This window comes from Erinaceus europaeus, chromosome 14 (genome assembly GCF_950295315.1).
Source record: "Erinaceus europaeus chromosome 14, mEriEur2.1, whole genome shotgun sequence".
Lineage (NCBI taxonomy): Eukaryota > Metazoa > Chordata > Mammalia > Eulipotyphla > Erinaceidae > Erinaceus > Erinaceus europaeus.
This window is the reverse complement of record NC_080175.1, coordinates 39201886-39215890: the sequence shown is the minus strand read 5'-3', so window position 1 is coordinate 39215890 and position 14005 is coordinate 39201886. Positions and strand designations below refer to the sequence as shown.

General features: G+C 40.9%; 1 protein-coding gene across 1 annotated transcript in view; it reads left to right on the top strand.

Annotated features, from left to right (window-relative positions):
- The window catches only part of ABCA13 (ATP binding cassette subfamily A member 13), a 594731-nt gene that overhangs the window by 324138 nt on the left and 256588 nt on the right, over positions 1-14005 (top strand). The window contains 1 exon segment of the mRNA XM_007524553.2: positions 1548-1653. Coding sequence (XP_007524615.1) covers positions 1548-1653 — 106 coding nt within the window.

Below are 14005 nucleotides of genomic sequence, written 5' to 3'. Positions count from 1 at the left end.
CTTCTATTTTCTTTTCTTTTCTTTTCTTTTCTTTTCTTTTCTTTTCTTTTCTTTTCTCTTCTTTTCCTTTCTCCTATTTTCTTTTCTTTCCTTTTCTTTTCTTTACTTTCTTTTCTTTTCCTTACATAGAGGGTGAGTGACAGAAAGGTAGAGAGAGACCGTGTGGTCGCATGTGGTGACCCCTGCACAGTAACAAGTGCACTTTACCAGTGAGCCTCCTGCTGGCCCCGTCCCTAGATCTCCAAGCCACTAATAGAGTGAGCTGCAAACTCTGAAGAACTGGGTGATCTGTGTTCTTGGAATCTGCCTTGACCTGCTCTCTTCCTGCCTGCTGCCACCGGCAGTGCTGGCCACTCTCTGCCCGAATGTGAGTGCCTGAGGTCTATGTCTAGGGTTCACTTATCTCACATCCTGCAGACAGCTTGCCTCCATCTAGGTAGCCTTAGAGTTTATACTAGTTAAATGAGTGACTGAATGATGTGTACTCGATGCATATTGTTTTAAGTTGGGTAATTGAGGCAAAAAAATAAATGAAGAAGTGTCAGTGTTAATGATAATGGCAGTGGTGATGAGGATGATGATAATGTAAGCAGATAGTCTATTGGACTCCATGAGAAGTAAAGTGACTGGGCGGGGGTGGCAGAACTATGAAGGAGGGTATGGTGACTTAATATGTTTGGGTATGAAAATAGTCCTGACAACTTGTAATTTTGTGTACTCTGGTTAAACTCAAAATTACTTTGATAAAAGAAGTGAAACAATGGAATGCAATTCAGCTATAAAGAATGATGAATTTACCTTCTTCACTTCATCTTAGATGGAGCTTGAAAGAATTATGTTAACTGAGATATGCCAGAAAGAGAAGGATAAGGGGGTCTGGTGGTTGTGCACTGGGCTAAGTACACATAGTGCAAAGCAAAAGGACCTGCTTAAGGATCCCATTTTGAGCCCCCTGCTCCCCACTTGCAGAGGGTTTGCTTCACAAACAGTGAAGCAGGTCTGCAGGTGTCTATCTTTCTCTTTCCTCCTCTATCTTCCCCTTCCCCCTCAATTTCTCTCTGTCCTATTAAAAAATAGAAAAAAAAACTGGTGACAGGAGTAGTGGATTCATAGTGCAGGCAGTGAGCACCAGCTATAACCCCTGGAGGCAAAAAAAAAAAAAGGAAAAGAAAGAAAGAGAAGGATGAGTATGGGATGATTTTACTCATGGAAAAACGTTGAGAAATAAGAACAGAAAGGGAAACACAAAGCAGAACCTGGACTGGGTTTTGTGTATTTCACCAAAGTAAAGAACTCCATGGGGGTGGGAGTGGGGGTTCAAGTCCTGGTGCACAATGGTGGAGGAGGACTTAGGATGGGATGAAATGAAAAATTTTCCACATGTACCAACAACTGTACTTAGTGCAACCCATTGATCCCCCAGTAATATATATATATATATATATATATATATATATATATATATATATATATATATATATGTAAGTGAAGTACATTGTCAAAAAGTATGTAAAATAATGCATTGCCATTTTGCATGTTTCAAATAGGTGTTTCTGATGCTTTTGCAAGATTCCACAAAACAACCTGACATTGCCTCGGAGCCAGAGTTGGAGCTAGAGGCCCACAGGCCTGCAGAGAGCACTCCTGACTTCTGTAAGTACTGTCTATGTATTTGCCCTTCTTGAGTGTTTAAAGTGTCACTGCATTATATTGATGGCACCATGTGAGTTTCAGCTGTGCATTGTTGGAGAGTGGGCCCACTGCTTGGGAAGTCCAGGCCACTGTTTCCATGAGGTCCAATTGGGTTGACCCCAGATTCTCCCCGCTCAGGGTCAAGACAATGGCAGGTTCTCCTGACCTCCTGAACTAATGACAGAGGATGGCTTCTCTGAATGAGAATGCTTTCTGCAAATGCCCCTCTTCTCCCATGAATTACTGTTCATTATGTATAGCCAAACTTGAAAACCACCGCAAGTGTCCTGTTACTCAACTGCCCCTTTCCTTCCCCCTCCTCTGAAGTGCCTATAATTTACCCCCAGGGGAAAACTGCATTGTGAGCTTGAGATAAAATATTATTATTATTATTATTATTATTATTTATAAAAAGGAAGCATTGACAAAGCCATAGGATAAGAGGGTTATAACTCCAAAAAATTCCCACCACCAGAACTCCATATCCCATCCCCTCTCCTGATAGCTTTTCTATTCTTTAACCCTCTGGGAGTATGGACCCAAGGTCATTGTGGGATGCAGAAGGTTGAAGGTCTGGCTTCTGTAATTGCTTCCCCACTGAACATAGGCGTTGACAAGTCGATCCATACTCCTAGCCTGCCTCTTTCTTTCCCTAGTGGGGCAGTGTTCGGGGGAAGTGGAGCTCTAGGACACATTGTTGGGGTTGTTTGTCCAGGGAAGTCTGGTCAGCATCATGCTAGCATCTAGAACCTGGTGGCTAAAAAGAGAGTTAACATACAAAGCCAAATAAATTGTTGCACAATCATGAACCTAAAAGCTGGAATAATGCAGATGAAGAGTGGGAGTGGGGCTTCTCCATTTTGTAGATAGCTAGTAGGTATATCTTAGTTATATTCCAAAGGTCCTATGGCTATATTAGTTTTTTTTTCCTTTTTCTTTTTTCCCCTGAGCCTGAATTCTGATATGTAGGTGGATCCAAGTTATTGTCTGGGGAGATGATGTCATGGCTATAAAAAGGACCAGAAAGCTGGATCAGGGAAGAGATTAGCTCCCTAATATGGGAAAGGGGTATGAATATTTTGGCTGTAAACTCCATCGATTTGATGTGGTCCCACTTCCTCTATAGGTCTATATTTCCCCTAGTCCTGGAACCTCTAGGGTGGGACTCACTTTCTTGCATGCTTCTCTCAATTCATGCTAAAAGATATTGCTTCCACCAATTCTAATTTAATCAATGCAGTGAGTACCACCTCAGTATGCTTCACTTCAGACTGTGTTCAGAGATGTCAGGCATGGTATGTCAACCCTTCACCCTCATTACTCAGGTGAAAGCTTTCCTTTCATAGTATGCTATAATTCCATTCCGGGTGGCTCACTTCCTAACAAAGACCCAAAACCTAGATATAGACCAGGTCCTATGAGATAGAGCAGATGTTCACATGTATCCATAAAGTAGGGCAAAATTTATACCTGAAAGCAAAAGTACACAATAGTCTACAGTGAGTCAGTATCAAGTTCATAGTGAAATACTGTCTACTTAGACTTAGATAACCTCCTCACCTACTTCCTATTATATTTCCCTCACTCACTCCCAAGCTATTCTTATCAAAGCAGGGACTGAAAAAGCTGAATAAGGGCAAGAGACTGGCATAATTTAATGATGACTCTTTAGTCACTATCAGGCTACCCCATCAGCTGGGGCCCTATTTGGGGAGTCCTGATATTCGCAAATGACATGATGGGCCTAGACCTTCTATAAATCCCTATCTTCATTGTTACCAGTCATCTCTATCAAGAACAACACAATAGACCCCTTTGTGGGGCCCCATAGGACCTATTGTGGATCAATAATGATACAGAATGTTCCATCCTCTGAAGGGAGGCTGGACAACATACTCTATGCTACATCTGAGGAAGATGGGTCTTGATATTGGGGCAGCTTGGAATGTTCCTACTGATGACCACAGAATGTGAGCTCAGATATGCAGGGATGAAGAGGTCACATAGGCTCCAACGCTGATGGGCCCCAGACCACATCAAGTGATCAAATCTTGTATGGTAACCTTTCATTTGTGATTAAATAGTTTGTAGGTCAAAATGTGACTATGCATTGTGTTGCTTTGTGTTTGAGTTAATGATTACCATAACCTTCTCCCTGTGCAATGGGTATATCTGCTTGCTTTCTCTCTCAATAAATGAGCCACCCACTTCTCTGAGACCTCTCTAGGAGCTGGATGAGTCTGGCATGTTTCTTGCCTCTCCACGCATGTTGCTCTTGACATCAGAGCCACCCTAGGATTCCCAGGGGGTCGCTCTGACTTCTGTCACCCAACCACCAGGGAGGCAGGGTACCCAGAGTGACAGCCCACAGTGCATCATTGCAAATCAACATGAGACCTCTTTGTCCAGAAAGCCTTTGCATTTCTGCTGGAGATGTAACATCATCTGCCTCATTCAATGCCTCTTGCTTTAAAGGTTGTTGAGACAATAAATGAATGAGACTGAGTGGGTATCAGTAAATGGAGAAGGGGAGGGCCCAGAGGTAGAATGCTTAGCATTTTATCCTAACATGGATGAAATAAGGTGGTTTATGGTCAGAAATATGGGTTCATCAGGACTTATTTTATTATTTAAGCAAGTCATCTGTATATATAGTCAGAGTAATTAAAATGACTGATTTTATTTTACCTGCTTCATAAGTAAATGGATCCAGTTGTATTTGTGGCATGTCTGTTGTGTGCAAGAACTTTGCTGGGAAGAGGCTAAGTGGAGAAAAATCTGATGTGAGCCTTGCTCTTTCAGTCTCTGCCCCTTCAACACCAAAGTGTGGTGCTAGAGGTTCATGGGTAGTCACCAGTGCAGAGGCATCATTTCTCAGACAGAATCCAAACTTAAGTTTTCAGGCTTGTGACTGCCACGCCTGTCAATCCAGTCCCTACTGCATTTATTAGCAGCTGTGCACCATGCAGAGGAACTGGAGGATGATTGTGGGGTGCTGGGTAGAGCATGCACATTACCACATGCAAGGGGACCTGGGTTCAAGTCCTGATTCCCTTCAGGGGGTGGGGACAACTTCATGAGTAGTGAAGTTTTGCTATATGTGTCGTTCTTTCTTCTTCTTTACCTCCCCTTTCTTTCTCAAGTTCTCTCTATTAAAAAGAAGAAAAAAATAAAAGAATGAAAATTCCCTCAGAACACAAGGTAGATAACTGAAATTAATTAAGTTCCCCTGTTTGTAACAGGTGTTTGCCAAACTGCGTTTTCACCAGCAAAGCAATATCCTCCTGCTCTTACTTCCCCTTTGTGTTGTCAGGTTTAGTAAAAAATATCACTTAAAGGCATTGTGTAAATGTGGAGTGTGGTTTCTCACTGTGGTTTTAACTAGATTTTCTCTAATGATTAATTATGTTGGGCATATCCTCTTTTAAGTTTTACTGAAATTCAGTTCACACACTATGAAATTTGAACTGGGGAGACAGCATGCTGGTTCTGCAAAAGACTTTCATGCCCAAGGCTCTGAGCTCCCAGGTTCACTCCCCAGCACCACCATCAGCTAGAGCTCAGCAGTGTTCTGGCATCTCTCTCTCTCAGTAAAATAAAATATTAAAAAAAACCACCCATTTAGGAGAAGCTTCACTCTTTCTATTTACACTTTCTCTCATGATTTATCTGTGTCTCTATCTAATAATATAATAAAACATTTTAAAAATACTACTATAGGGGGCTGGGCAGTAGAAAAGCGAGTTAAGCACTCATGATGCAAAGTTCAAGGACCGATGTAAAGATCCCAGTTCGAGCCTCTGGCTCCCCACCTACAGGGGCATCGCTTCATAAGCAGTGGAGCAGGCCTTCAGGTATCTATCTTTCTCTGCCTCTCTCTGTCTTCTCCTTTTCTCTCGATTTCTCTCTGTCCTATCCAACAATAGCAACAGCAATAACATTGATAACAACAACAACAAGGGCAACAAAATGGGAAAAATGGCCTCCAGGAGCAGTGAGTAGATAGTGCAGGCACCGAGCCCCAGCACTAACTCTGGAGGCAAAAATAAATAAATAAATAAATAAATGTCAGGCTAGTATCACACGAGAGAGAGAGATGACCCAGGAACCAAGCTCATGGAGGCAGGACAATTCAAATCTTTATTCATTCGAGTGCCCCAGAGTCAGGTGGTAGCGTACCTGGTTAAGCCACATGGCTCAAACTGCAATGGCCTATGTCAGCCTCTTGGTCTGCACGCCCACCCTCCTCCAGGTTGGGACACGGCAGAGACAAGACAGAAATGGAAGTGGCTTGACAGTAGCATTCATGGTTAGGAAAGAGGTGGAGAAAGGCAAAGGGGGCAAGGAATGGTATGGACCTCCCCAACAACTGTTGCTAGGGGTTCAACTGGTAGGATCAGCAATACCATGCAGGGAATTAGGAAGGAGACCTTTAGTCATTTGTAAGACAAAGCAGAAGATTTATATGTAGATAATAAAAGGACAGGCCATAGTATCATGGAATGCAGGGTAGAGCAGGCTTAATGTTTTAAGGAATGCCGGGCTCCTGGAGGTGGGAAGATGCAGGATGTTTTTGTGAGGCAGGGAAGAATTAAATGGCTGCCAACCTTTTGAGGTTCATGTGTCCCCCCTTTTCCTCAACCCCTCCGTAGAGTGAGAGAGAGAGACTTACCAGGACAGACTCACCTTTCAGGTCAAGCCCTGCCAAGCTGCACCACATCCCCACAACCTGCCTATAAATAAATAAATAAATAAACAAACAAATAAATAAATAAATACTAGTATAAAAGTTGCCCATGTAAAGTGTATAAAACACTGGGTTTTAGTTTCTTTACAACCCATCATCAGTGTTAGTACATTGTTGTGTTTAATTCTCACATAGTAGAATGAGTTGGGTTATATTCTTCCCTCTTGTACTCTTTGGAACTATTAGTGAATAAATGTTTGAACTCCTTTAAATGTTTGGTAGTGTTTACTGGTGACACTATCTGCGTCTAATTTTTTCTCTGTGGGTCATTTTTTGAAATGAGTCAGTTAATCCCAATACTTGTTAGACTTCTATTCCAAATTGCCTCCTACTTCTTTTTGTTTTTAAATAATTCTTTTTAAATACTTATTTATTTATTTACTCCCTTTTGTTGCCCTTGTTTTTATTGTTGTAGTTATTATTATTGTTGTTATTGATGTCATTGTTGTTGGATAAGACAGAGAGAAATGGAGAGAGGAGGGGAAGACAGAGAGGATGAGAGAAAAATAGACACCTGCAGACTTGCTTCACCACCTGTGAAGCAACTGCACTGCAGGTGGGAGCCGGAGGCTCAAACCAGGACTCTTATGCTGGTCCTTCCACTTTGTGCCATGTGTGCTTAACCCACTGAGTCTCACTCCCTGCCTCCTACTTCTTAATTCAGTTTTGACGTTTTGTGTTTTTCTAGGAAACTTTCCACTTCATGTGAGGCTTCTCATTTATTGCTGGATTTTTTTTTTGCCTTTTTTTTTTTCCTAGCAGTCATAACATCTACATTTATGCAGGGTCTATTCTGGCACTCCTGCTTTCATTTATGATTCTAGCAATTTTGCCTTTTTTTTCTTTCTTGGCACTCTAGTTTGAGGGCTGTCAATTTTGCCAGACTTTTTGAATCATCTTTTTGTTTAACTGATTTTCTTGATTATATTAATTTTTTAGTTCCATTTAAAATTTAAATTACTTTATTCCTTCCTCATGGTTAGGAATGAATTTGCCTTTTTTTCTCCCATTAGCTTATGGTAGAAGTTTACATTATCAACTTGGGATCTCTTTTCTTTTAAACCAGCATTTACAACTCTTTGTTACCACCTTAGAACTGATTTAGTAATACTTACAATCCTATATGCTGCTTTTCTCACTTGTAGTCATATAAAAGTATTTTATATTTAAAATATTTTTTATTATCTTTATTTACTTATTGGATAGAGACAGCCAGAAATTGAGAGGGGAGGGGGAGGTAGAGAGGGAGTGAGAAAGAGAGATACCTGAAGCCTAGTTCCAACACTCATGAAGCTTTCTCCTGCAAGTGAGGACCAGGGGCTTGGGACCAGGGGCTTGAACCCAGGTCCTTGCACACAATGATGTTTGTGCTTAACCAGGTGTGTCACCACCTAGCCCCTCAAAGTATTTTCTAAATTTCTGACTTCTTCTGTGGTACAGTAGTTTTTTTTTTGTTGTTGTTATTAATCATTTTATCAAGGAGTTAATGGGCTGCTCTACAGCTGTTGACTGTCCAGTGGTTATTTAAGATTATGTTATCAAATTTCCACATATCTGTGTGCTTTGTAAATTTCTTTTGGGGTGGTCTTAGGCAGCTCACTTGCTCTCTTATGTTTTTTGTCAGTGTTTCCTTTTTTATAAATAAAAAAATAAAAATAAAAAAAAGAAACTAAGACCATATCAAGCTGAAAAAGAAAAACATACCAATTCAGAGCTTTAAGGATTATAACTTGGAAGATACTTTCATGTTACTTTCTTCACATGTGTTCTAGTGGTCTAGGAAAGGATTAGAGCTCACAAAGGCAAAACAAGCAAACAAAGAGAGAAAAACAAAACAAAACCCAAACACTTTTCCATTTTGGAAACTGCTAGAACAGTGTTGGCTAGCAAGTACAGCATTACCATACTAATAATACCAAGCATAAAAGTTTGCTGCTAGCTACCCTCAGTTATTTCTACTTATGGAATGTTGGTGGTATTTTTAAGCACATGTGATTTTGGAAGTTAATGTGTCTTGGAGTGGGTACATGCAAAATTCACACTAGCTTAATCACCGCTAGCTCCATTTTAAATGCCCTTGTTAACAATGAACTCTACTTTATTTTTTTGGGAGAGACATGGGGCTAAATCTTCGGCATTTATTTTTTAACAATTGACAACTAGAATAAATAAATATATACATTTATATCAAATAGATACACATAGGAAACTTGGAGCCAAAGCATTTGGCAAGAGCAGAAAAAAAGAATTTAAAGGTAAAATAATGATCATGAGCAGTGGTGATGACAGCAGCGGCGGTAGCAACAGAAATAATCACCTGGTGTCCGGTCTTTCCTAGAAACTTCTTAGGTCACCACTTCTAAGAACCCCAGTTCTTAGACAATGAACTCTATTTTAAATCCTTTTCTCAGACTCTTTCCCTAATATTATTTAGGTTTTCTATTTATTTGTATACAGTGTTCTGCATTTTCTTTATCTATTAGTCTGGTGGTGATGATGAAAACTCAAGTTACTTGTTCCTTTTGTGAATAATGCTGCTATGAACGTGGGTGTACTAACATCTGTTTGAGTTCTTGCATTAATTTCTAGGTTTTTTTTGTGGAATAAGTATAGTATTTTTAAATTTTTGTTCATCACTGGGCCTTTTACAAGCTCACTTTTACCACTATCCATATATATATATATATATATGAAGAGAGAGAGAGAGAGAGAAAGAGAGAGAGACAGACCACAGCACTGAGCTTACCTCTGGCCCAGAGCTCTACCCATGTAGTTCCAGGCTTCAAGCCTGGGCCACAGACATGGAAAAACATGGAACTGACCTGGTGAGCAAGCTCTTGGGCCCTGGATTTCTTCTGTAAGATTAAATTTAAATCAAATATGACTGTTCCTTTCTCATAAACTTTTTGTCACTATCAGGAATTTAGGATAATTCATACAATGGCACTGCCTGCATTCATGCCATTAAGGTTATTTATACATGTGGTTTGAGAAAAGATCATCACATGTTATCAATTTGGAGAATGCTATGAAAATCCATGCCAATATGTGAGAAATAAAGCGGGCATAAAAACTAGTGTTATATAAAAATGGATGGTACTTTAAATTTCCCCTGGAAAGAAACATCAGTGTTTTCCATCATTATTGTAAAATATTATACAGAAAAATGTAATTTTATTTATCATTCACATCACAAGCTGTGGAGCCGGAAAATACATACTTTAAAAATCTCTTTACCCACCTTCAGGGGAGTCACTTCACAGGCAGTGAAGCAAGTCTGCAGCTGTCTATCATTCTCTCCCCCTTCTGTCTTCCCCTTCTCTCTCCATTTATCTCTGTCCTATCTAACAACGATGACATCAGTAACAACAACAATAACAACTACAGCAACAATAAAAATAACAAAGGCAAAAAAAGGGAAAATAAAATAAAAGGTTTAAAAAAATCTATTTAAGTATTTCTTTACTCAAAGAATAGTGTGAACAGAATGTAACATGACAAATTTGGTTGAGATGATTTCCATTTACAGTCTTTATTACCTTTCTACAAAGCCCTCCTCTAAAGATCAACATGAGGCTTTCGACCAAGTAAAATTTCTATTCAAGGAGAAAATGTGTGTTCAAGCCTGCTAAGTACTGTGGTCTGTTTTTGGAGGGGTGTGTGAACCATGCTAAACTTATAGGGGGTGGCAAAGTAGCTCACTTGGGCAGTCCGCTGATGTGCCACGTGCACAACCCAGGCTTGAAACTGGACCCCACAGCACTGAGGAACCTTAATGTTCCTGTGGTTTCTTTCACTCTCACTACCCAAAATAAATTGAATGAAATTTCAGAATGGCCATTGATGAAGTCCTTTCTCATCCTATTGATGCTTTCCAAAATTATTTTTTTAAATTGTACCAGGATTATTGCTGGGGCTCAGGGCCAGCACTATAAATCTACCATTCCTGGAGCCTATCTTTACAATATATTATTATTATTATTTTTTCCTCCAGGGTTATTGCTGGGTGTTCGGTGCCTGCACCATGAATCCACTGCTCCTGGAGGCTATTACCCCCCCCCTTTTTATTTATTTAAGAAAGGAGACATTAACAAAATCATAGGATGGCGGGTACAACTCCACACAATTCCCACCACCCAATCTCTATCCCGTCCCCTCCCCACTAGCTTTCCCATTCTCTATCCCTCTGGGAGCATGGACCCAGGGTCGTTGTGGATTCAGAAGGTGGAAGGTCTGGCTTCTGTAATTGCTTCCCCGCTGAACATGGGTGGTGACTGGTCGATCCATAATCCCATTCTGCCTCTCTCTTTCCCTAGTAGGGTGGGTCTCTGGGGAAGCGGAGCTCCAGGACACATTAGTGGGGTCTTCAGTCCAGGGAAGCCTGGCTGGCATCCTGATGGCATCTGGAACCTGGGGGCTGAAGAGAGAGTTAACATACAAAGCCAAACAAATTGTTGAAGAATCATGGACCCAAAGGATGGAATAGTGGAGATAAAGTGTTGGGGGTACTCACTGCAAACTCTAGTGTACTACTGCTTTCAGGTATATATTTGCCCTGGTTTATGGATACGTGTGGACATATGCTCTACCTCCTGGAACCTGTCTATGTTTGTCTATATCTAGGTTTTGGGACTTTGTTAGGAAGTGAACCACCTGGAATGGAGTTAGAGAATACTATGAAAGGAAAGTTCTCACCCGAGTAATGAAGCTGAAGCGTTATCATTCCACACCTGAAGTCTCTGGACACAGTCTGAAGTGAAACATGCTGGGGTGGCACTCGTTGCATTGATTAGGTTGCGATCAGTGGATGCAATATTATTTGATAAGAATTGGGAGAAGCATACGGGAAATTGGGCCCTACCCTAGGGTCCCAGGACTGGAGGAAATTTAGGCTCTATAGTGGAAATGTGAGGTTCCTGCTGTCTTAGGGTTCAAGAAGACAATGGATAGATACTGTTATCATCACATTATTTGGTAATTGGGTTAACTTTGAAAAGTCCCTTTGTTAGACATACAATCAAATTTCCCCCTCTCATATTAATTAGATAGTAATTTATATGACTATAATTTAATAGGTGTGTACACAAACACCATTTCCACCACCAAAAGATTGTGTCCCATCTCACCCAACCATCCCTACCCCCACACCCCCCTGCCAGCCCAGGAAGCTGCATGTCCATCCTCCCCCTCACCACAGGGTTTTTACTTTGGTGCCCTACTTTCAATTTAGTCAGATCCTGCTTTTAGTTTCCCTTTCTGATATTCTTTCTCAACTTCTGTTGATGAGTGGGATCATCCCATACTCATCTTTATCTTTCTGACTTAGCTCACTTAACATAATTCCTTCTAGCTCTGACCAAGATGGGTCAGAGAAGTTGAGTTCATTGTTCTTAGTAGCTGCATAGTATTCCATTGTATATATATACCACAGCTTTCTGAGCCAGTCATCTGTTTTGGGCACCTGGGTTGCTTCCCGGTTTTAGCTATTATGAATTGTGCTGCTATGAACATTGTAGTACATACATCTTTTCCCCCTTTTTATTGCCCTTGTTTTATTGTTGTTTTGGTTATTATTATTATTGTTGTTATTGATGTAATTGTTGTTGGATAGGACAGAGAGAAATGAAGAGAGGGGGAGAGAAAGACAGACACCTGCAGACTTGCTTCACCACCTGTGAAGTGACCCCCCTGCAGGTGGGGAGCTGGTGGCTCGAACTGGGATCCTTATGCCAGTTCTTGTGCTTTACACCATGTGTAAAGCAGCTCAACCTGCTGCGCTACTACCTGACCCCCTGCAATATATTATTTTATATACCTACTTCATATATTATTTTATAGTATGGATAAATTGAGAGGGGAGGGGGCTATGGAGAGGGAGGGAGAAAGACATCAGCAGACCTGCTTCATGTTTTATGAAGCATCTCTCTTGCAGGTGGGAACGGGGGCTTGCACCTTAAAAATTACTTTTTTTTGCCTCCAAGATTATTGCTGGGGCTTGATACTGGCACTATGGATTCACGGCTCTCTTTCTAAAAAGTTCCTGGCTCAGGCATAACTTGCAACCCACTGCTGAGGTATAATGACAAGAGAGCAATGATTTAGGATAACAGATGTGGGACTTGTTCCCTCTTTTTCTTATTTCCAGAAGCTCATGGGTATTAATGGAATGAATCATATCTCTTCTTCCCCTGCATTTATTTGGCAGTTGTAAAAGTCATGACACATTTTTGCAAATCAATACATAGAAAAACACATCACAATGTTTCTGACATCCTAGTATTTATATGCTGATGTTAAATCCCCAGAGCTTCATCATGTGATGATATTTGGAGATAGGATCTGTAACATGATGAGGACTGGGGGCGCAGTCTACCTCAGCCTGTAGGTCAGGTCCCTGGAGGTCATGTCCTGTCCCTGGCACCGCATGGGAGTGCTATGGCACTGGGAGGAGTCCCAGCACTGTTGTCTTTCTCCTTCCCTAAAGGTAATGAATGAGAAGTAGACCCAGCAGTGGTGAAATTATGCATCAGCAAGTTTGTGGTGCTATAATCAATACCAGACAATCAATAAAATGACTAGGTCAGCTAAGTGAACCAGGATCTGCTCTGACTGGTGTCCTCACAAGAAGATGAATATATATGATACATATGTATTCCATGGTCATGGTATGGCACAGAAGCTTTCTTCAGTGAAGTGGGGGCTGGGCTTGAACATGGGTTGTGCATATGGCAAAGCAGTGAACTATCCAAGTGAGCTGTTTTGACGACCTGAGGAGCTTGCATTGTAGAGAGATTCCACAGATGCAGACCCACAGAGGGGAGACCATGTGAGGATGTAGAAAGACGTATTTGTGTAACTGGAATAGCCCTCAGAGGGGCCCTTTCTGCTGCCATCTTGCCACTCAGCCTGCAGCTCTCAGAAAGCGTGAGAAATTAAGGTTCTCTTGTTTAACACAGTTTATGGTGTTTTTTCTTTTCTTTTCTTTCTTTCTTTCTTTCTTTCTTTCTTTCTTTCTTTCTTTCTTTCTTTCTTTTTCTTTCTTTTTTTTTTTAATGATGGACCTGGCAGACTACTGATCCTGGACAAGCCCTTTCCTTACTGTGTCTCTAACAATACAGACATGAGAGCTTCAGCTAGTTTATTCTAAGCCCTTAACTGTTTAATGGTAACATCCTGCATGAGTGCACCAGGCTAACTGAAGAACCAGGACACATATTCTCTTCTCTGCAAACCTCTCTTAGCTCTCCTGAGCAGCAGTCCACTGTTTTTCCTTAGATTGCAATAACATTTAGTGTCCCCTTCTTTTTAAAATTTTTATTTATAAAAAGGAAACACTGACAAAAACATAGGATAAGAGGGGTACAGTTCCATACAATTTCCACCACCAGTACTCCATACCCCATCCCCTTGCCTGATAGCTTTCTTATTCTTTATCTCTCTGGGAGTATGGACCCAGGGTTATCATGGGGTACAGATGTTGGAAGGTCTGGCTTCTGAAATTGCTTCCCTGCTGAACTTGGGCATTGAAAGGTCCATCCACATGTCCAGCTTCTTTTTCTTTTCCTA